Source organism: Nomascus leucogenys, chromosome 1a, assembly GCF_006542625.1.
Source record: "Nomascus leucogenys isolate Asia chromosome 1a, Asia_NLE_v1, whole genome shotgun sequence".
Classification (NCBI taxonomy): domain Eukaryota; kingdom Metazoa; phylum Chordata; class Mammalia; order Primates; family Hylobatidae; genus Nomascus; species Nomascus leucogenys.
Window position 1 is genome coordinate 77,707,491 of NC_044381.1, and position 25,056 is coordinate 77,732,546.

General features: G+C 35.5%; 1 protein-coding gene across 2 annotated transcripts in view; it reads left to right on the plus strand.

Annotated features, from left to right (window-relative positions):
- The window catches only part of MNAT1 (MNAT1 component of CDK activating kinase), a 241,529-nt gene that overhangs the window by 63,792 nt on the left and 152,681 nt on the right, over nt 1-25,056 (plus strand). For both annotated transcript variants that reach the window (XM_003267768.3, XM_003267767.2), the window contains exons 2-5: nt 3,736-3,888; nt 5,590-5,663; nt 16,118-16,221; nt 19,735-19,875. In XM_003267768.3, coding sequence (XP_003267816.1) covers nt 3,736-3,888; nt 5,590-5,663; nt 16,118-16,221; nt 19,735-19,875 — 472 coding nt within the window. The remainder of the gene's footprint in view (nt 1-3,735; nt 3,889-5,589; nt 5,664-16,117; nt 16,222-19,734; nt 19,876-25,056) is intronic.

The following is a 25,056-nucleotide window of genomic DNA, read 5'->3' on the forward strand; positions in this document are numbered from 1 at the left end:
TATTGTAAAAATAAAATTTTTCTTTAACAATGTTATTACTTGTTTTTTAGCTTGCAAGACCATAGGTTTCTGTTTCATTTTTAAAAGCCAAGGAGCTAATGAAGAATGGAAAGTGCTGATAAAACTAGGTTACTTCACAGAAAGTCTTAAGTATAGAGTTTTTGACAAACTATGAATAATTTTTTTAAGCCAGTATGTTTTAATAATATTTGAAATTCTACATGGAATATAGTTGCTCTTTAAAAAGTAAAGCGAACAATTGACTAAAATTTTGACGAGAATATTCTTGATAAAATAAAATCTGCTAAAAATAAGTCATTCAGAGAGAAAAAGGATGAGCACCATTCTGATTTTTAAAAACAAAAACCATAAAAATGTTTTTGGAAATGGATAATGACTGAAAATTTGGGCTTCTTCAGCAGATTTTTCTGTTTTCTGCAGAATGTAAAGTTTTATTTGAAAAAATTCCTAGCACTCCTAGAGGCAGAAGATTGCCCATATACTGCTGTTTTGGTTGCTCTGTTGCCAGATAAAATGAACTAGCAATTATCAACTACTACTACTTCTTCTTCTTCTTTTTTTTTTGTTTTTTTGAAACGGGGTCTTGCTCTGTCGCCCAGACTGGAGTTCACTGGCATGATCACAGCACACTGCAGCCTCTACCTCCTGGGCTTGGGTGATCCTCCCATCTCAGCCTCCTAAGTAGCTGGGACTACAAGCGTGTGCCACCATGCCCGGCTAATTTTTTGTTTTTTTTTTTTTGTTGTTGTTTTTTGTTTGTTTGTAGGAACGAGGTTTTGCCATGTTGCTCAGGCCAGTCTCAAACTCCTGGGCTCAAGTGACCTGCCTGCCTTGGCCTCCCAAAGTGATGGGATTACATGTGTGAGCCACTGCACCCAGCCTATTTCTCCTGTTCTTTATTTTATTTATTTATTTATTTTTGGATATAGGTCTTGCTTTGTCACGCAGGCTGGAGTGCAGTGGCTGATCACAGCTGACAGTAACCTTGAACTCCTGGGCTCAAGTGATTGTCCTGCCTAAGCCTCCTGAGTAGCTAGGATTACAGGCATGTACCACCACATCTGGCTAATTTTTTTTTAATTTTTATATTTTGTAGAGGGAGGGATCTAGCCATGTTATCTAGGCTGGTCTTATATTCTTGGCCTCAAGCTATCTTCCTGCTTTGCCCTCCCAAAGCACTGGGATTATAGGCGTGAGCAACCACGCCTGGCCTGTTCTTTTTTTAATGTTTAGTTTTTATATATATATTTTGTAAATATGTAGAAAAAGATGTGGCCACACAAACACTAAACTCAACAGTAGCATATTACCCATGGGAAGTGAGATACAGAACACAATGAAGTAGAACTTTGAATTATTTTTCTATATAATTCTATATTTTATAAGCTTTAAAGAAAAATATTCTTTTCACAGTTAAAATTAGAAATGGAAAATGTTACATAGGAAAATAAACTGCAATAAAAAATTTTAATACTGTTTAAATTATTATGACAAGGCAGATTATAAAAAGTGGAGATGTACAACTGATTTTGGAAACAATATATTATGTCTAATATACAATATGACTTTTAGAAATATTAATGTTCTATATTACCTTGCTGACTAAACTATTGATTGAGTCTAATCTCCAAGACCTTGAGATATATAATGTTATTTATGGCTCTGTAATTTTGAATATTTTGGATAGCTGCTTGCTTATAAATATCTTTAGTTAGTATAGTTATAAAGTGTGCCTGTTTTCACCTTCCGTGGATGGGTTTAATTTCCTCTAACCACAGAGAATAGTGGAAATGCACCATTCTGAAACTTCCTAAGTCCAAAGTGGTTTATCTGGGGTTTAGTTGATCTTGCTAATGACACTATGAACTTTGGAATTTTTCCCTGTTACTTTTTAGTGACACTATTAAGATAGAGATATAGGCCAGAAGTGGTGGCTCATGCCTATAATCCCAGAACCTTGGGAGGTCAAGGCAGGAGGATCGCTTGAGCCCAGGAGTTCGAGACCAGCCTGAGCAACATAGGGAGTCCCAGTCTCTACAAAAAAATAAAAAAATGAGCAGAGCGTGACGGTGTGTGCTTGTTATCCCAGCTACTGAGGAGGCTGATGTGGGAAGATTGCCTGAATCTGGGAGGGCAAGGCTGCAGAGAGATGTGATAATTTCACTGCATTCTCCAAAAAAAAAAAAAAAAAAAAATATATATATATATATATATATATATATATGTGTGTGTATATATATATAAAGATCAATGTTAGTATTTTACTAATAACCTTAAAAATTCTTACTTTTCTTATTACTTTTCTTATTTAGCTTATTCTGTAAGTTAAATACACACTTGGAAGAAATCAACTCTTCTCTATTCATTAGAATTTCTCTTTTTCCCTTTGTCTTGTGTTCATTTTTTTGTTCTGTGAAGTTTATTTAGTGAGTACTTAGTGTTAGGCACTGCGGATAGAGAACAAGATAGGCAACATTCTGTCCTTATGAAATATACTGTACTTCCTTGTCTAGGCGACAGAACCACAGAAATAAATAAGATGATGTCAGATATTGCTAACAAAAGGAGTGATTAGGACTGTGTGGCCCTAACACATATGGAGTTGGGCAAGATTACACCTGGAGGACTACAAATGTTTAAATATTTATCAAAACATTTGAATATTTAAAAGTTATAAATCAAGCCACATCCTTGGACCAGCCTAATTTCCTATACAGCATGTTGAGTTGCCAGCAGCCTATACCCTCAAGACTCAGAGGCTAAAGGAACTGCTCTCTCCTCCCATCCATCCTTGTAACCTGCCTGACTGAGTGGTAGTATGGATCTGTTGGGGTAGGGCAGGGATGATTGGGGTGGTACCTAGACCCATCTAAAACAGTATATTAACAGATCCTGCCAAGTCCCCAGGAATCTGGTTATAGAGAGGTTTGCCTCTCCAGTTCATTGTTTTTTCAACTCAAGTCTTCTAGGAAGTTGTAAGCCCTTCTTAATGTTGCACTACCAGAAAAGGGGATGCAGGTATCTGGGAAACCTGGCTTGCCTGGGAATTCAGTTTGCTTTATTTGGGGCAACGAACTTTAACTGAATAAAGCTTTTATAAGCAGCCACTCTTTCTGGGATTTCTCATGGCAGAAGTTGTGTTCATTTTCCCACACATACTGGAGCACTCAAAGTTCTTTATCCTCTGGCCAGTGGGGCCTCATTCAGCTAGCACCTCTTTCTTGTAATTGTCATTTGCTCAGTTGATTGCTGAATTTTCAAAAGACATTCTTACAAGGAAAGGAAGAAAAAAACATCTATTTTAGTGCTTGGGATATACAGGGCTCTCTAAAGAGCAGGCCACTGGCAGAGGCTTCTCTTGCCCAGGTCTACGGATGATATTGGGACTGGGGATGGAGGTGACCATACACTAGCCTTTTACATGCTCTTTGACTTCTCCCTATCCTGCTCTTCTTCCTAGTCTCTCACTCAATTTATTTTAATTTATAAATTTGTTTGATCTGTAAAACTAAACTGGTATCACTGGGGATACCTATATCTGAAAAGTAAGCTCCAAATGAAAATGAACATTTTCCAGAAAGTTTTTTGGTAAGATTTTAAATAAGTGACTAGTTTTCAAGTCTCACTCTCCTTATCCCATAGGGGCAAACTATTCAGATGTGTTGTAGATTTGAACATTGGCTTAAATGTTATGTTTTATTTCTGTCCTTACAGCTGTGAAAGTTGTGTAGATTTACTGTTTGTGAGAGGAGCTGGAAACTGCCCTGAGTGTGGTACTCCACTCAGAAAGAGCAACTTCAGGGTACAACTCTTTGAAGATCCCACTGTTGACAAGGAGGTTGAGATCAGGAAAAAAGTGCTAAAGATGTAAGTATTCCTGCTCGAATGATTCAGTCAACAAAGAGGACTTTAACAATTATGTCAATAATTGATTATTATTTGCTCATAAATGTGGACAGATTAGCAAGTAAATAACTATAAATTCATTTAAATTCTTAGAGAACTGAGTAATATTATTTATCTTTGTTAAAGAAGAGCCTCTTGATTGATGGCTTCATTATTCATTTGTATTTGTTTTTTGATTAATAAACATGTATTGAGTACTTACTATGTATTGAGTACCTACTATGTGTAAACACTACTACTATGTGTAAACATGTTATGCATGTTAAGCAGTAGTTATGAAGTGATGAGTAAAACAGCTATGAACTCTGTCCTCACGAGACTTACCATACAGTAGCATAGGATAGCAAAAAGACAAAAAACAGGTAAACCAAAACAAATGTTATTTGTTATAGACTGAGAATAGTGCTATATAGTTAGTGACTCAGTGTTGCTGTGGTCAGTGTCAGGTGTGGGCTGAGGAGGTAACATTAAGTTGAAGTTTGAAGGCTATTAGAGAAAATCACATGTTAGCTATAGTTTATTTTGGCATGTATATTTTTGTGTATATATACATACACACATGGGCATAGTATATATATGTGTGTATATATGTGTATATATACCTATATATTATTAATCTGTCTTTTTCATTTACAATTTAGGTTTTACTCTTTACTCTTTGTTAATAGTTTTGGGTTTCCTTTTATCCATTCTTTTATTATGAGAAATAATTGATATGTTTATTTTTATTTTTGATGGTATACATTTCAACCCAGGTAACCAGTGTTTTAGCAGCATCCTTCTAGGTACATAACCAATGATACTTTATCAATGCCCCTAGCGGCTCTTTTATTGTTTGTATAACTTCTGCAAGGTAGTCTCTTAGATTTTGATCTTTCATTGTTAATTCCTTGCAATTTACTGATTCTTCACAGGTACAATATTTACAGATTTTCTTGATCTAGTATTTTTTAGACTATGTCATGAAAAATGGAGGAGTCACTTCAATTTTTTGTGTTTTGGAAATTAGTGAATCCCTTAGAAGTAAATAATACCATAATTTCCAATGTTATGCCTTGCTTAAGCTCATTTTCCAATCTTTCAAGCTCCCAAATTACCTTTCCCTGAAGTCTTAACAAGGATTTTGCATATTGTACCATTTTCTCCTGATCCTACTTCTCTGTAGTCATAAGAATTGCATTTTTGGTCTGGTTACAAACCTGGTGTCAAGAAAAACAGTGTTTTAGGCTGGGCGCGGTGGCGCACGCTTGTAATCCCAGCACTTTGGGAGGCCGAGGTGGGCGGATCACTTGAGGTCAGAGTTTGAGACCAGCCTGGCCAACATGGTGAAGTCCCATCTCTACTAAATACAAAAAAACATTAAGTGGATGTGGTGGTGTGCGCCTGTAATAATCCCAGCTACTCAGGAGGCTGAGGCAGGAGAATTGCTTGAACCAGGGAGGTGGAGGTAGCAGTGAGCCAAGATTGTGCCACTGCACTCCAGCCTGGACAACAGAGCAAGACTCCATCTCAAAAAATAAAAATAAAAAAATAGAGAACGATGTTTTACAAAGTAAGCAATTCTTTTCCATGTATCATATATGAATTAGGTAAGAACAGCAAACCAGTTAGATAATATTAAAAGCAATGATATGTAATATGTAGATTTCTTTTTTCTTAAAGATACAATAAAAGGGAAGAAGATTTTCCTAGTCTAAGAGAATACAATGACTTCTTGGAAGAAGTGGAAGAAATTGGTACGTTTTTAATTTGATGTATGCTAGCCTATAAGACCGTGTGCTTTTATCTTTTAAATGCTTAGGAGAACATCTCACATAAAAACCTCTTAACGGGTTTTGTTGTGATAGCTAACATTTACCTAATTACTTTCTTTTGCACTTGAGTCATGTTTGTCAAATTGAAGGCATACTTAAGTAAAGAACCTGTTTAATATTGTCTTTTAGGAGAAATATGTTTAATAGAGGTAGTAACACTTTATAGCTGGGGAGGAAGACTATATGGGTACATGCATCTGTATGTTGATAACGTTTTAGAGTAGTTTAAATGAATGGAAAGCATATTCTGATTTTTCAAAAATGGGGTTCCTATTAACCATATTTATAGTGACTAAAGCCATATGTTTATCATTATTTGTGCTTCTGTAGATATAGTAGTCTTAAAGTACTTTGAAGCAGTTGACTGTTGACGTGGCATTCTATTAATCAGTATTATTCTGGAATCAGAGGTTGGAGTAATCTTTGTGCCTTTTCTTTCTGATGTGTTTAGTCAAAAGGAAGATTTTATCAAGAAAAAATGATTTCAGTTTTCTTAAAATTTCAGAGATGTTAAAAACTTTGGAAGTTGTTATATATTGATTTTAAAAATAATGCTGCTTTTTAAACTTGCAACAATTATTACTAAGTGCGGGTTGGAAATGACACAAAGGTTATATACTGTGAACATTAGAATGAGACTATGAGGATCAAACAGCAATCATTTTTATTCTTTCAAACTTGATAGGTAACTGTACTCAATATTTACTATTAAAAATAAGATAATAATAAAATGGATCATTCTTCAGAAGATTTATATATGGTAAACTTAAAAATTCACATTCCTGAGGAATAATAAATATTCTAATTCCTTTAATTTCTTTACTAGAAAATCCAGAAAATCTTTTTGTTTCAACTGTTGTCTGAAACTTTTCTCATATGTCTAAGTTCATTTGTTATGCCATAGCAAAAGCACGTGGAAAACATAATTTAGGGTTTCTCTGGGATCTTTCAGTGCCATAAGAGCCACTGCTTTTCCATTCTGCATGTACTCACTGCGCTTTGTATGTTAACTTAGCAATCATGAGTGACTATGAATTTTAGCTGAAAAGGTGGTAGAATTGGGAGTGACAAGGCAAAGTGGAAAAGTTAGAATGTAGATTGAGAAGAAAAACCAGAAAGGAATCTACGAGAACTGGGCAAGTATGAAGGTATGTAGAAATCTGGCTCTACATAGATACTAAGTATAGGGCAAGCTGTTGGATAGCAATTGGGAAGAAAAGTAGCTTATATATATTCTAAAAGGTAATGTGATTAGTCAAAAGTCTGGTCAAGCAATAAAGGGAAAGGAGATTATAGGTGTTACAGTACAAGTTGAATACATGGTCACAATTACAAGCAGGCAGTCAGGATAACTAAAAGAAACTGATGTACAGAGAAGGTGAGGAATAGGTTTAGGGCATGAACTACAAGGAGATCTTGATTCTGGGATTAAGATTCTGACTGAGCTATGATTAAAAAATATATATACACACACACACACACACACACACTACGTGTGTGTGTGTGTGTGTGTGTATATATCTTGCTCCAAGATAAAGTAATTTGAAGGTATGGACAACATGGGGCCCATAATTGGTACTAGAATTGATAGGCAAGAGCAAGTCTGGATATTAGGGGTATACAACATGTAATGCTTTCTTTACCAAAATATAGAAGCTGTGGCTCAGACCATTTAATTTGAAAGTGATTCTGCTATTATGTATATTCATGAAGGACTGTCTTCAGTTGCAGTATCGGGAAACTCTCTTAAGCAACCTCCACGTAATTGTCTCATTGAAGTAACTGTCATTCCCCAGTTCTTCCATAAAATGTACTCACTGACACCCACAGCATAATGAATGCATTGTGAATGCCGTCAATCTTCTTATGCCAGTTGTACTTGTTATTGTAGTTATGTAGTTATGTAATTAAATACATATTTAATATTATATGTAATTTAAATATTTAAAGTGTGTAAGGTTGGGGAAAAAATGGTAAAACTCTAGAAGGATTCTGCTTCTCAGGTTTTTAAGTCACTTCTTAAAAAATGGAAATTGGCCAGGTGCAGTGACTCACACCTGTAATCACAGCACTCTGGGAGGCCAAGGCAAGAGGATTGCTTGAGCCCAGGAGTTTGATACCAGCCTGGACAACATAATGAGATCTATCTCTACCAAAATTTTAAAAAGTAGCTGGGTGTAGTGGCACATGTTTGTAGTCCCAGCTACTTGGGAGGCTGAGGTGGATTGCTGAAGTCTAGGAGTCCAAGGCTACAGTGAACCATGGTTGCACCACTGCACTCCAACCTAGGCAACAGAGCATGCCCATGTCTCAAAAAACCAAAAAAACAGAAAACAAAAAAGGAAACTGAACAATATAGATGACAATTATGGCCTATATAAGGAAGAAGCAAAACTCTAAAAACTAGAATTTGCTGTATGTCATTAAGTTAGAGAATGACTATATACTTCCTATATATGTTTTAAGTTAAAGTATTTGAAGAGAGAGACAGGCGTATGTGTGTGTTTCTCTCCTTTAACAGACTTATTTAAATAGTCAACTATAAATCCTCATCGTGTTGATTAAAGAGTGGTTCTACTCTATTTAAAGATATTGATGATTTTTGGGAAGTAACCTCTTGGATTTATAGTTTATTTTCTGAACTTCAGTTCAATTCAGCAAGTTTTTAAATTATGTTATGTGAACTGCTTTATGGATGGGGATATGTGGTATTTGCCCTCAATAAGCTCAGACTCTAAAGGGGGAGATAATTATGTTAACTAATAACTATAATGTAATGTGATAAGTCTTATAAATAGGCATTTATAAAATGCTATGGGAATACAGATAAAGCAATTAACCTAGCACTGGGAAATAGAGATATGGTTTGGTGAAGTTCAGGGAAGAGATGACATGTGAGTTTGATCTTGAAAGAAGAAGAAGAGTTAACCAGATAGAAAGGGCTTGGAAAAACATTTGTAATAAAAGAAAAAGGCACCGAGATAGAAAAATGTTGAGCATGTTGGAGAATGAGCAAGTGGTCTGTTATAGGTAGGTAAAACATGAGGGATGACTAAAAATGAGGCCTGAAAAACAGGCTGGATTAAGGAGGCCTTAGTACCATAGACAACAAAAGCAAAAATAGACAAATGGGATTTATCAAACTAAAATACTTCCTCACAGCAAAGGAAACAACAGAGTGAAGAAGTAATCTACAGAGTGGGAGAAAATATTTGCAAGCCAGAAATCTGATAAAGGGTTAATCTCCAAAATATATAAGGAACTCAACTCAGTAGCAAGAAAATACTTGATTAAAAAATGGGCAAAGGACCTGAGTAGACATTTCTCAAAAGAAGACATACGTGTGGTATATGAAAATGTGCTCAACACCACTAATCATCAGAGAAATGCAAATTAAAATCACAATGAGATATCATTTCACATCTGTTAGAATGGGTATTACCAAAAGATGAGATAAGTGTTGATGAGGATGTGGAGAAAAGGGAATCCTTGTATGCTGTTGGTGGGAATGTAAATTAGTACAGCCATTTTGGAGAACAGTATGGAAGTTCCTCAAATACTAAAACAGAACTACCATATGATCCAGTAATCCCACTTATGGGTCTATAACCTACAGCCCTATTCACAGTAGCTAAGATATGGAATCAACCTAAGTGTCCATCATTGGATGAATGGATAAAGAAAATGTGGTACATATGCACCATGGAATCCTTCAGCCTTAAAAAAGAAGGTAATTCTGTAATATGCAACAACATGGATCAACCTGGAGGACATTATGCTAAGTGAAATAAGTCAGTCACAGAAAGACAAATATAGCATGGTCTCACTTATATCTGGAATCTAAAAGAGTTGAACTTAGAGAAGTAAAGAGTAGAATGGCGGTTACCAGAGACTGTGGGATGGATGGTGGGTGGGGAAAGGGGAGCTGTATGGAGTTAATCAGGTAAACATTGGAGAATAGGCAGTATTTTTTATTATTTTGTTGGCTAAAGGATATGAAATTTCAATTAGGAGGAATAAGTTTTTGAGGTCTATTGCACAGCATGGTGACCATAATTAATAATAATGTATTGTATATTTCAAAATTGCGAAAAGAGTAGATTTTCAATGTCCTCGCTACAAAAAATAAGCATGTCAGGTGATGGATATGTTAATTAATTAGATAAAATAGTTCCACAGTGAATACATATATCAAAACATCACATTGTACTCCATAGATATATACAATTATTGTTTGTTAACTGAAAAAAAAAGAGGGCTTTGTAAACTGGGCTGTCAGTTAAGATTTTATCTTGTAGCTAAGAGGAGATACTAAAGAGTGAGAAATGACTTTTCAAGGGGCCATTACAGTAATTTGGATGAGAAATAATGAAGGCTTGGAGTAGATAGTCACAGTGGGGATAGATAAAGAGGATATTTTAGACATAGAATATTCAAGTGGTTGATTTGATGTAGGAAGTGTGTTAGAGTAGGCAAGGACAAATTCAAATATTATGACCCGACCCCATGCAGTTGTATGGTGTTAATCAGGTAAACACGGGAGAATAGGCAGTATTTTCTATTATTTTGTTTTGTTGGGTGAAGCATTTGCAGAAATGAGAGATAAAGTGAAAACTTTAGTTTTAGACCTTTTAAGTTTTGTTAGAGTGCGGCTCCACCACTTAGTTGTATGGCATTGTTCTGTTTGTCATCATATAAATAAAACTTCTTTTTTTTTTTGAGACGGAGTTTCACTCTGTCGCCCAGGCTGGAGTATAGTGGCACGATCTCGGCTCACTGCATCCTCCGCCTCCCGGGTTTAAGCAATTATCTGCCTCAGCCTTCCGAGTAGCTGGGATTACTGGCGCCCACCACCACGCCTGGCTAATTTTTTTTTGTATTTTTAGTAGAAACGGGGTTTCACCATCTTGGCCAGGCTGATCTTGAACTCCTGACCTTGTGATCCATCCGCCTTGGCCTCCCGAAGTGCTGGGATTACAGGCATGAGCCACCGCACCCAGCCAAAACTTCCTTTAAAAATCTTGTTTCAATAGCTTTCTATTTTGTGTTTTATTCATACTTTTAAAGATAGATGTCTGTGATATCTGTATTATTTGTGTTAATCAGAAGTATAAACTGTTAATTTAATGGACATTTACTAAGTACCAGACTGAGCTGTACACACATTATCTCATGTAATTTTTGAAACTCTAAGAGACAGGCATTTTTATTCCTATTTTGCATCTGGAGAAGAGGCACAGAGAGCTTAAGTATTGTGCCCAAGATTGCATTGCTAGTAAAGAATGGAGCCAAATTGTAAATATAGGATTTTCTTACTTTCTGAGTCTAGAACATGAAGTTCTATGGAATTATTAGAGATGACAGAAAAAAGGTAGGTTGGAGCCGTATTTTGAAGGATATTAAAGACATTTGAACTCGATCTTATAGGTAGAAGGGTGCTGTTGAAGATAAACGTTTAAATCTGGAGTAAGAGAACTAGAATTATTAGGGTGCCTAGGGTCAGTGTTTGAGGATTCATAAATTGGAGATTGAGATAATTTTGTTGAATAAATTTCATTATGAATCTTTTGAATATGAATATAAAAATGAAAACATTATAATTTTGAATAATAGCATCAAACATTTTCAATAGAAGGGGCACACATGAAGATGGACTTTCTTATGGCATCAACAATAGGCTCTTTTCTGTGGTTATGACAATCTATACATAAAATTCTTGTTCCTTATGGCTCCAGGGATTATCTCAAAGGTTTATTCTTAGTTTCATAATGAACAGATTATTCTTTTGGTGCAAAACAGATTATTCTTTTGGTGCAGAGAATACTTATCTTAAAAGGGTGAGAAAGTCCTAAGGGCTTTAATTATAAATTCTGGATGTCAAAAAGACTTCAAAATTGTACATGAATAACATTAAATCTTTCAGAAAATACAATAGGCTTTTTGTTTGCTTTTAATACTTGACTAAAGGCAGGTCAACATCTAAGCTAAACCAGTAAACAGATAAAGGGTCAAATGATTGTTACAGCAAATTAGCTTCTATTCCTTTTTCTTCATGGCTGTTGTACCAACCTGATTCATTGGGTATGAATGAGACCTGCTTCATCTGAAAACTTTTAAAAATAGTAATTCACTTTTATGGTTCTTTTCTTACTTTTTAAAGGAAGAGATTTGTATTATCTGATTATGATTTGCATTTATTATTGCTGTTATCTTTGCTTCTAAATTAAAATATGAAACAAATTATTTTACTTTTTTTGGAATTCATAAAGTTTTCTTTTTAAAATTTTTATTTATTCATTTATTTTTTAGAGATAGGGTCTCACTCTGTCTCCCAGGCTAAAGTACAGTGGTACCATCATAGCTCACTGTAGCCTGAAACTCCTGGGCTCAAATGATCCTTCTGCCTCTACCTCCCAAGTAGCTAGGACTACAGGTGTGTGCCACCACACTTGGTTAAGTTTTTAATTTTATTTTTTTGGTAGAGATGGGGCCTCATTATGTTGACCAGGGTGGTCTCAAACTCCTGGCCTCAAGTGATCCAGAACTCATAAAGTTTTTGATAAGCATAAAAGAAATTGTTTATATAAAAACAGATTAATTTCACCTGGGCTCTATTTAATGGAAAAGTTAAAATCAGTAGTATACTGTCTAGTTTGCTAATAAACAGTGTTTTTTAAACTGTTTTAAAATGTCTTTCGCATACTAGTAGAGCTCTACATGGGATATCAATTTGACTGCTTACTTTTCAGTAGATTCATACCATAAGAAACCAAGATAATTGAGTCCTGTCCTTTTGAACCTTCCTCCTTTGCCATGTTCAAATCTGTAATTATAAAGATTATTTTAATTAAATCTATAATTATAAAAGTAATTATAAATGTTGGGTATTAGTTTATTTTTTTCTCTCATGATAATTCAACAAGTATTTCTTGAGCCCATACCAGATGAGAAGTTTTTTCTTTTTTTCTTTTTTTTAAAAGTAGACTTTTTTTTTAGTGTTTTAGATTCACAGCAAAATTGAGCAAAAAGTATAGAGAGTTCCTATATATCTCTTCCCTCTACATGTGCACAGTGCACAGCCTCCCCCACTATTAACATCCTGCACCAGAGTGGTACATTGTTACAATCAATGAACCTACATTGACATATCATTATCACACAAAGTCTGTAGTTTAGGATTCATTTTTGGTGCTGTACACCCTGTGAGTTTTGACAAACGTATAATAATGTGTATCTACCATTATATCACACAGAGTCATTTTAACTGTCCTAAAAATCCTCTGTGTTTTTCTGTGTGTTTATTCCTCCCTACCCCAACCCCTGACAAACACTGTTCTTTTTAGTTTTTATAGTTTTGACTTTTCCAGAATGTTATATAGTTGGAATCATACAGTATGTAGCCTTTTCAGATTGGCTTCTTCCACTTAGCAATATGTATTTAAAAGCTCCTCTGTGTCTTGGCTTTATAGCTGATTTCTTTTTAGTGCTGAATAATACTACTTTTTTTTTTAATCTGCTGAAGGATGTCTTGGTTGCTTCCAAGTTTTGGCAATGATTAATAAAGCTGCTGTAACCATTCATGTGTGGGTTTTTGTGTGAACATATGTTTTCAATTTATTCGGATAAATACCTAGGTGCTTGATTGCTAGATTATGTGATAGAGTATGTTTAGTTTTGTTAGAAACTAGGAAGCTGTCTTCCAAAGTGGCTATACCATTTCACATTCCCACCAGCAAGGAATGAGAGTCCCTGTTGCTCCAGATCTGCACCAGCATTTTATGTTGTCATTGGAGTTTTGCCATTCTAATAGGAGTGCATTAGAAGTAGTGGAAGTGATAATAAAGATGAATCAGACCTAGAAACTGCCCTCAAGGAACATTCTAATAGGTCAGACAAGATGTGCACATTGAAAATAATTATACGGGTAGAAAGTGGGTAAATGCCAGTAGAACGATATTAGACAATGTATTGTAAGCATTCAGGGATGGAGAGATTGTAACTGCACAGTGTCTCATAAGGAGGAGCTGGTCATTAAAATGGGTATAGAAGGGTGAGTCATATGTGGATATTCACTGTTGTTCTGGGTTGAGGTTGGTACTGAGATGAGCCCTATGGGTAGGGAACAGTTTAATCACAGGTATGGAAATGGGAAAGTGTAGGGGCATACAAATGCAGAGGACTGCTAGGTAGCAGTGGTTTTCAGGCATTGAGAGAAATGACACTAGTTTTGTAGGCATTGTAGATGAAAGTTCAGGTTTGGGCCGGGCGTGGTGGCTCACGCTTGTAATCTCAGCACTTTGGGAGGCCGAGGCGGGCGGATCACGAGGTCAGGAGATTGAGACCACGGTGAAACCCCATCTCTACTAAAAATAAAAAAAAAAAAAATTAGCCGGGCCTGGTGGCGGGCGCCTGTAGTCCCAGCTACTCGAGAGGCTGAGGCAGGAGAATGGCGTGAACCCGGGAGGCGGAGCTTGCAGTGAGCCGAGATTGCGCCACTGCACTCCAGCCTGGGCGACAGAGCAAGACTCTGTCTCAAAAAAAAAAAAAAAAAAAAGTTCGGATTTGGAATCAGACAGCCTGGGTTAATGGCTGGTCATGGTGGCTCACGCCAGTAATCCCAGCACTTTGGGAGGCCAATGCGGGTGGATCACTTGAAGCCAGGAACTCAAGACCAGCCTGGCCAACATGGTGAAACCCTGTCTCTACTGAAATATACAAAAATTAGCCAGGCATGGTGGTGCATGTCTGTAATCCAAGCTACTTGGGAGGCTAAGGTTGGATCTGGTAGATGTTGAGGATGGTGAGAGTTGTGAAAGATCATTGGATTTGGTTGCTTAGAGGATGGCCTATTAAATACAAGGGGTAGATTGTGAGTGGTTGGTAAAGATAGTGGAATCACCATTTTAACTAAGGATCAGAGGTACGTTTTTGAGAGTGCTGCTTGTCTGGAGCCTCCCTCTGACTGTTTTGTGTCAGGACTAGAGTGTGATTTATGAAGATTGTCCCACATTGCATCCTAGCCAGACTCCCTGACTTATTTTCTTTCCCACTTTATGTTAAAAAACTGGAGAAGTTGCTAGAGGATAATTGCTTCTCATTTTCTCTCAATTCTTCCAGATTTAAAATTGCGTATGATAAAACTGAATAGACTTTTGCCTTTATACCTAAATTAGCCTGGATTTTCAACAGTGATTATGATAAATTGATGTTCTGAAATAAGTTGGCCTTTTGAGAAGAAAAAAATGAAATTATAGATCAAACTGGTCATTTGAGTCTGTTTGATGGCTTTACTCAACAAAACAAGCAACTCTGCGTTGGTCCTCCAGTGTTACTTTTCAACTCTTATAAGCTGTTAAAGGAAAGAGTGAGATGGGGAAGCAATCTGTAGAAACGCAAGGGATACAGCAGAGTTATTTAGGGTAGATCTGTCTTGTTTGTAGGACAAGAAGCAGGAAGCAGTGGTAAGTTATTGGAGAAGGGGTGGAAGGGCTAATAATGGATGTAGAAAGATTACAAGGGAAGCTAAAGGAGGCTTGAATTGAATTATGGAACAGGAGAGTCTTACTGATATGGATTCCTCCATATGAGTTTATATATAGCAAGAAGGTCTTTTTTTAATTGTTCAGAGTATTATAGTCACTTTGATTTACATATGGAAAATTAGAAGGGAATATGGCATTCATAATTCAAATTATTTTGAGTTGGAATTATAACAAGAGAGTTCTAATTTACAGAAAATTTAGTAGTATCTAAACATATCTCAGTGGTTCTCTTAAGAAATTCTTTTAGTATAAGTTTCGGTGCCAGTTTATCCTTTATTTTTCTTCTTAAGTTTCAACTCTTTTATTTCATACGTTTCTAGAGCTAGACTACAAGGGAAGTAATTCAAGCCTGTGTGTACTCATGTTGGAGACAATTGGAATGGGGATAAAACCTGTTTTTTGTTTGATTTAAATTATACAAATATATGATTTTTTAACTCTTTTTTAAGATTCTGACTCTTGTAGTAGATTCCAGACTTACTCTTTATATTAAAAAATTTTAAACAATTTTTTTTTGCTTTTAAAGCTAGAGAGGGGACTATAAAAATCAGATCTAATTAAGTATGGCAAGCACATATCTTAGGTTTTCTGGAGTGATCCTGACATTTAGGTATTTTGTGAGAGTCAGACAGTCTGTCCTTGTATTTGACTTGGAAAACACGGTTGCCGTAACTAGAGCTAGTCTCTAAAATAAGTAGATGATTAAAAGGTCACAAATAGAGCTATAAAGAATGACAACCTAACAAATGAGTCACTGTGGTATTTGTTTTTTATTGTCTACTCAAGATTTATATTAAAAATGTTTTTCATGTCATTGTTTCCTTTCTAATGCAGTTTTCAACTTGACCAACAATGTGGATTTGGACAACACCAAAAAGAAAATGGAGATATACCAGAAGGAAAACAAAGATGTTATTCAGAAAAATAAATTAAAGCTGGTCGGTTGCTAAGTATTTTCTTCTTCTTTTGTCTTAGAAACAGATGTTTCCACATGATACTTTAAAAAGACATCTTCCTTTAAACCAGTTACATTTATAAAAAATTTAGCTGAAATTTAGACCAGAAATATGAATATATGCTGTATAGGTATGTAGGTAGGCAGGCACACATTACTATAGCAAAAACCACTTTGACAGCATTATGTTAGACTGTGCTTTCTTAAGGAAATGGATCCATAAGATAGGTGATTATTAACGCTAGTTTTACCTGCCCGTATAATCTTCTGGTAAGTGAGCATTTGGACAGTAGTCACAAAACAATGGAGGCTCATTTTAATCCTTGGACATTAATTTCTCTAAAGGAGGGAGCAAACCCAGACAGACGTTGATGGAGCTACCAAGAGGGAGATAAAACAAAGACACTATTTATTAGAAACTAAAATGAATTCATGATTAGATCAGAGGAACACATTTGTAAACTAAGGTTAACTTTGATTTCTCAATTAGTTACCTTTTTTGTTTTACCGAAATAGTAACATTGCTAGATATAAATATGATTTTGGTTTGTTTTAGTTGATCTCATGTTGAAGTTTGTTTTGAAAATATCTCAGGAGTCATTATTATTATATGTATTAAAATGTATTCTATAAAGAAAAAAGAATTGTATGCATGCAAAGGAGCAATTGTCTAATTTATACACTTCAGCTATCATTTCTATAGTACAGTTTGGCTTTCTAGTTGTAGGGGAAAGCAGAGGTAATTACGTTTGAGATACTTTATCAGGATTTTGTAATAATCAGTAAAAAGGATACACGTATATTTGGATCACATAGCTTATATTTTCATTTTGTATTTAGAAGAGACTTCCTCCTTATAGTGTTATAGTGCTTTATATCAGCATTTCTTTCCTGCTGTAAAACTCTCAATGAATTGATACTACATTTTCATTCCATTCATACCTAGCCTAGCTTTCTTTTAAAAGTATCTTATTTCTGAGAGCATCAGTGTGTCATTAATGTTACTCTCTTTGCCTAGTAACCTTCTCTGGGAACATCAGAATATACATGCAAAATAGGTATGCGTAGGTAAAATGTTTCATTAACCCAAAGTGTTGGGATTACAGATGTGAGCCACCACTTTTATCAAAGCCTTTTCCTGCATGTATTGATATGATTGTGTGATTTTAATTCTTTATTTTGTTAACGTATATTAATTGATTTTGTATGTCAAACTGTCTTTCCATCCCAAGGATAATTCCCGCTTGGTTATGTTTTATGATCCTTTTAATGTGCAGTTGGATTCAGTTTATAAGTATTTTGTTGAGGATTTTTGCATTTTTGTTCATCAGGGATATTGGCTCGCAGTTTTCTTTCCTTGTGGTACCTTTGTCTGGTTTTAGTATCAGGGTAATAATGCTGGCTTCATAAAATGAGTTTGGAAGTGTCTCCCTCTTCAATTTTTTAGGAAGGTTTGAGAAGGATTGATATTAATTCTTCTTTAAATGTTTGGCAGAATTCACCACTGCAGCTTTTTCTCTGTTAGGAGGTGTGATTACTGATTCAGTGTCCATACTAGTTCTAGGTCTTTTCAGATTTCCTGTTTATTCATAATTTGGTCTTGGTAGGTTGTATGTTTCTAGGAATTTGTCTGTTTCTTCTAGATTAACTGAAGTGTATAAGTGTTGGTGTATAATTGTTCATAGTAGTCGCTTACGATCCTTTTATTTCTGTGGCATCAGTTGTAATGTCTCCTCTTTCATTTCTGATTTTGAGTCTTCTCTCTCTTTCATAGTCTTGCAAAGAGTTTGTCAATTTTATATTTTGAAAAAAACTTAATTTTGTTGATTTTTTCCCTTCTTTTTCTGTTTTCTATTTCATTTATTTTTGCTCTAATCTTTGTTATTTATTTTACTACTTCATTCTGCTAACTTTGAGCTCAGTTCGTTATTAAATTTCTAGGTCCTTGAGATGTAAAGCCAGGTTGTTATTTGAGATCTTTCTTCTCTTTTAAAGTAGGTGTTTATCACAAGAAACTTCCTTCTTAGTACTGCTTTTTCTGTATCCCTTAAGTTTTGGTATGCTATGTTTTTGTTTGTGTTTGTCCTGAGGTATTTTCTAATTTCCTTTTAGATTTCTTCTTTGACCCAATGATTATTTGAGTGTATTGTTTAATTTTCACATATGTGCATATTTGTGAATTTTCCAGTTTTCCTTCTGCTATTGATTCCTGGTTTTATTCCATTGTGGTCAGGAAAGATACTTGGTATGATTTCAGTCTTCTTAAATTTGTTAAGACTTGTTTTGTGACCTAACTTGTGACCTATCCTGTAGAAAGTTCTGTGTGTGCTTGGGAAGATTGTGTGTTCCGCTGCTGTTGAGTAGAATGTTCCGCTGCTGTTGAGTAGAATGTTGAGTAGAATTATAAAGTTGTTTAAGACTCCTGTTTCCTTATTGATCTTCTTTCTGAAAGTTCCATCCATTATTGAATGTGAGTTAAGTCTCCTGCTGTTACTATATTGCTGTCTATTTCTCCCTTCAGTTGTCAATGTTTGCTTTACATATTTAGTTGTTTATAATTGTTATATATTTCTATATGTTGATCCTTTTATCATTATATAATGTTCTTTGTCTCTTTTGACAGTTTTTTAATTAAAGTCTATTTCATCTCTTATTATGTTCTTCGTTTCAGTGAATGGTGCCAGCATTCATCCAAGTGTTCAATCCATATTTGGTCAGTCTTTATATTCTGTTGATGATCACTCATCATTTTTAAGCCTCATCCCCACTCTAATTAGATTATTACTTTACTTAGGGCTCTTATTTCTATTCTTTCTTTTTTTTTTTTTTTTGAAACGGAATCTCGCTCTGTTGCCCAGGCTGGAGTGCAATGGTGTGAACTTGGCTCACTGCAACCTTCATCTCCTGGGTTCAAGCGATTCTCCTGCCTCAGCCTCCTGAGTAGCTGGGATTACAGGCATGTGCCACCATGCCTGGCTAATTTTTTGTATCTTTAGTAGAGACAGGTTTCACCATGTTGGCCAAGCTGGTCTTGAACTCCTGACCTTGTGATCCACCCGCCTTGGCCTCCCAAAGTGCTGGGATTACAGGTGTGAGCCGCTGCGTAGGGCTCTTATTTCTTATCTGGGTTATTTGAATATACTTCTAACTAGTCCTCCTGTTGTCAGTCTTGAACCCAATTGATCTTTATGTATACCTTACTGCCTCTAGTCATCTTTCTAAACTCATCCCTCAAATTCCCTCAATATGTTCCCAGTGGCCTTAGTATAGCAAAATTCCACTAGTATGGTATAACAGAATAGTTGTTCTCTTTAGTAGTAACATGTCTACATGAAATAAAGTAAATTCTATTTCCTTCAATATGGAATTGCTACATCATTAAATAATAAGTGACTAGCGTGTTTTATGCTTCCAATAAAGAAAGTATTAGAGTGTGGTATATGATTGCTCTTGGCTCCTAAATTTATTCCATGCCATATATAAATTTTTGTTTTAGACTCGAGAACAGGAAGAACTGGAAGAAGCTTTAGAAGTGGAACGACAGGAAAATGAGCAAAGAAGATTATTTATACAAAAAGAAGAACAACTGCAGCAGATTCTAAAAAGGAAGAATAAGCAGGCTTTTTTAGATGAGCTGGTGTGTATTAATGCTAATTGTGATTGTAAAAAACATTCTTCAGGATTTACCTTTCCTAGTAGGCTGGATGATGGCATTTAAAGGGCATTTCCACAGTGTTTGTAATCTGGTTCACCTTTAGTTTTGTTGGTTATGTATTGAAATCAGTGTATTTATTGCTGAATAAGAGGTTGCCCCCCCACCCACACCGAACAATATGTTTTTATGCTCACAATTCTGTGGGTTAGGAATTTAAGTGGTTCTTTTGGGCTTTTCTGCTTCCCTAATGTATTCTCAGGACACCTCTCCATGTGGTTTTGATAGCGACAGGAGGCAGCCAAATGCCTAGGCAGATAGGGATGGGTACCCGGAGAAACCCCATCTCCATGTCGAAGACAGTTTAAAACCTGAAAGCCATGCTACAAGTTAAATCCTTGGACCAGACTGAGAACTTGTCTTCCTGTTTGGTGTGCTTTCCTCTGATTGATCCCCACTCTTCACCTATTTTATGTATATCTACCCTTTCCTAATTGGTTTTCTACACTGTCATGCCCACCTTTGAGTAGTGTCTTCGCTTCAACCTTTTTTGCATACTCATAAGCTAATTCAGCACATTCTCCTCATCCTGTGCCTATAAAGACCCCAGACTCAGTAAGTAGAGGAAGAGACAACCTGACTTTGGGGAAGACGACCTGCTCTTCCTGTCCCCTCTCCAGCTCCCCTTTCTGCTAAGAGCTGTTTTCATCGCTCAATAAAATTATCGCCTTCATCATCTTTTAACCATCCCTGTGACCTCATTCTTCTTGGATGCCAGACAAGAGCTTGGGACCCACCGAGTGTGGGTACCCAGAAAGGCTGTCACACCGGCACTTTGCCCTTCCTGGTGGAGAGCAGCTGCCCCAGGCGACAAGGCCAGAAGCCAACTGAGCTGCTAACACACTGCCGTCTGATGGCAGAACTAAAGGAGCACTATAACACCTCCCCTGGGGCTTTGGGGTTGTGGGCACCCTCACCTGGGCACTGCCATGTTCCCCTTGAGGCAACATGCCTGGTCTGGCTGTGGGACCCACATAGAGTTTGCTTCTGTGTCCGTACCTGGGGCGGATGGCTGGGTCCTGCACTTGCTTGCTTGTGCCTGGTCCTACTGCGGGCCCCATGCAAAACTTGTTCCTGTATTGGTGCTTGGAGCAGCCGGCTAGATCTGCACTGACTCACCCACGTGCTCCCTCCCACATGGGGTTGAGTGCAGTGGGTCTAGTAGAGGGGAGTCCTTACCGTGAATCTAGTGAAGGGGCTGACTACGTCAGAAACTGCATCAATTTCTGTAACAGTGTGATTGTACTTCTCACATGTCGGCTCAGGGTTACAAGAGAGAATATTCCAAGAATAAGGAAGTAGAAGATGCTAACATTTTAGGACTTGGGCTAGGAAACTGGCACAGCATTGATTCCACCACATTAGTAAAAGAGCCCACTCGGTTACGAAGGGAATGGATATAGATCTCACCTCCTAATGGGAGTGTGATGGCCATCTTTAGTCCACACAGTATGTACTGGGGAAAACTGTTTTTCTAGAATTTGGCATAATATAAATTCATTTGGGATACTCAGTCTCTATCCCAATGTGAGTTTAGTGATAAGAATTATGAAAATGACTTTCATTTTCATATTGTAATTTGTCTTACCCTTATGCCTATTTATTTATATCATGCCAACTACTATGAAGGATTTAAAGTGATTTCCTAGATATTGTTTGTGGACATGGCACTACTTACTTCGTGTAACTCTAAGAACAATGTTAAAATGAAGTTCTAGTATATTTTACTTCTATATTTTTAAAAAGATTTTTGTTTAATATCCATTTTATTTTCAGATGAGAGAGTGACATTATAACTGAGATGAGCCAGTATATTCTTGATAGATTGTTTATATGGCTTTAAGCTAACTGACTAAAATACGTTGTTTCTGAAGCACTTTTCTCCTAATTAATACTATTTTTCTAATAATGAGCTCATTTTGGCTCCATGCTAAAGTTTATATTGACTGTTTACTTTGTGACAGTATATTTTATATTTTTGCATGAAAAAATAGTGTATTTTTGCTTGAAAGAAATAGCAGGGTTTTTGCAAATTATTGTTTTCCAGCAATTAGCTTCCTAGGTAGTCAACCTTGTTAGATGATGACAGTAATAATAACTAAGGTTTATGAAGTGTTTCATGGGTTTGTTACTATATTATTTGATACTTACAACCCTGTATGATATTGATGACTTCACAAACCAGAAAATCTTCCTCTCCAGGAAAGTCTTTTTGCGTTCTTCTCTTTCCCTTTATGTTCATATAATTTATTTCCCTGAGACTTTTGTGGTTTTTTTTGTGTGTGTGTGCAGTGTTAATACACTTAACTTTCTTGTCTAGTTGATAATGCTATTATCCTATGATTGGGGAAAATATGTATATGTGTGTTTTTCTACTGTGCTTTTGCCAAAAAGCATTTAAGTCAGTTAACCAGGAGTAAAAAAAGAGAAAGCAAGATTACTTAAATTATAAGGAGGTGAGAAACTAAAGGAAAAATAAGGGTAAGGCCATTAATGAGGCTTAGATAGAAAACACTGTCATAAAACTCTATTTTCTATGAGTGGAATGTGAATTTGGCTCTAAAAATGAGGACAGCAGCATATTAAATAGAATAATGACACCTTCCCTAGCAACTTTCATTAGTTCTTTCTTGAAACTATTAAGTGGCAGGTATGGCTTTAACAGTGAAATGACATGTTGTATTTTATATTTTTGTAGCTGTTTGGTGAGAAATTAAAAACTTTAAAAAATGAATTAGTAAATTGATGTTACTAATTATTAGTATATAATTACTAATTATAATTGTTTTATTGAAAGATTCTTCCCCTTATCATTTTATACAAAGAGTTACAGGCTCTTTTTTGGATAATGCTTCTCTTCTATATAATTAATTGAATTAATCACAAATGTAGAACTTTGATAGAAAATATGCTTTTAACGTTTTATGTTCCATCTAATAAAAAAGGTTTTTAGATTTTATTTTGAGGTTAGCCAGCTTTGCATAACAATTATTCTTGCATATTCTTTTTCCTTTTTTTTTTTGAGACGGAGTCTTGCTCTGTGCCCCAGCTGGAGTGCAGTGGCGTGATCTTGGCTCACCGCAACCTCTGCGTCCCTGGTTCAAGCAATTCTCTGCCTTAGCCTCCCGAGTAGCTGGGATTACAGGTGCCTGCCACCATGCCCAGCTAATTTTTTTGTATTTTTGGTAGAGATGGGGTTTCACCATCTTGGCCAGGCTGGTCATGAACTACTGACCTTGTGATCCACCCACCTTGGCCTCCCAAAGTGCTGGGGTTACTGGCGTGAGCCACCGCGCCCAGCCGCATATTCTTTTAGTCTTTAAAGTACTGTTTTGCTGCCTCATTGAGCTGCTATTGGCATGAAGCTCCCCTTTAATTCAGTGAGGCATGAAGCAAGATGTGAAACTACCATTCTTGTACATTGTGTGTAATCTGGAGTTAATATTGATTTTTGTGAGTTCTTTCTCCCACTTCCTGTTTTCTTCACCTGCAAGTCATTACTGCACATACTTTCCTCACTGTTTAGATCATATAACATGGTGGTTAAATAATTCTTAGTAATTTACTGTATTCATTAGTGCAATTAATTACAACAGATTGGTTTAGAATACCACTGCAGTTTGAATTTCTGGTTTTCATTTTTAAACTTATTTTTAAAGATTTTGTTATGTTTATTTTTCAGTCTTTATAAAATTTTTGTTATAAATGTTAAAATACTTAAAATTTTTATGACTAATGAATTCATTAAATTTATTTTTATCCTCTTGAATCCTTGTAAACTAAGTAAAAGAATGTATTTCTTTTTCTGTATATGTTCATGTGTGAGATTTTGTTTAAAAAACAATAGCATTTGTAAATATGTGTAGAAGCTTAATTCTTATAATTAATCTCTGGACCTAATTTACACAAGTACTACTTCTTAGAATTTTTTTCCTCCTGTTTTTGGTTCTGGTCTTTGTGCCAAAGTCACTTTTTAACCTTTTAAAAAGTATTCGCATTATATTATACTGTATGTGACGGGATTTTAATGTTATGGTCTTAATGTTTATGGCTTAGTATTTGCAGTAATGTTGGCTAAAAGGTCCATTTATTTAATCCTAACTGTAAATTCAATTTAAAAAAACAGTTTGGAAAAAGATTTTTAAACAGGTCCTGGCTTATTAAATCTTTTTATATTCCTGTTTGAAAATTCGCTTCAGTTTATGTCTTAAATTTTGTATGGGCTAATATTGTTGTCGAACGCAGTAGGTGATTTTTATTAGAAATATTGTTTGCCAGATGGCTTGCTTAAAGTCAGTTAAAATAATCTTTTAAAAATGGTCATTATAAAGCTTTTAATGAGTATTACAGGCAGTTCTTATTAAAATTTCTTTAAATATTAAACAGTGTGCCTTCAGGCAATTAATACAGGTTAGGGAACCTTTTAAGGTAAAATGTAATGCAAAGAATGAAATAACTTGAAAGGCTAAATCTGCATGTTAGATATTCCCCAGAGCATGCATGTTTCAAATTGTTTATTTTACTCCATTAATATTTTTTGTTGTTGGAACTCCTACTTAATTCTAGTTTAACACTTAATAAGGCTTCCAGGCTTCAAAATTTGAGTGCTAAAATAGAATAAAGTAGATTGGAACTAAATTCTATGCTTCAGTATCAAAACTTTTAGATTCTTAGAACATTTGTTTTTATTAGATTTCAGCTGTTTACCAAGACACTTTAACATGCAGTTCCTTTTATGTGAATGTGAAACCAGGATTAAAACAAGCTAAAGTCTTGACTAGCAACTTTTTTTTGAAGTTAATACATTGCTTTTATATAAGAATTTTTGCTTTTTAAAGGAAATACCAGTTAAGGAAGAGCACTTGAATTGATTGAGAGTATAAATTGAAAAGCAATACTTTTAACTTTTTAGCTAAGGAAATTTATTTTTCTTTTGTTAGTTTCTACATGTGAAACGATAGAATAGCTTTTAAAAGATATTTGGCCACAGCCCATTAAAAATGTTCTTTAATTATATATTTTATTATAAAATTCTTAATGTAAATCTAGAATAGCTGCAAGGAATCTTAGCAATACAGTTACTCATGCATTACTAATGCTTTGGTG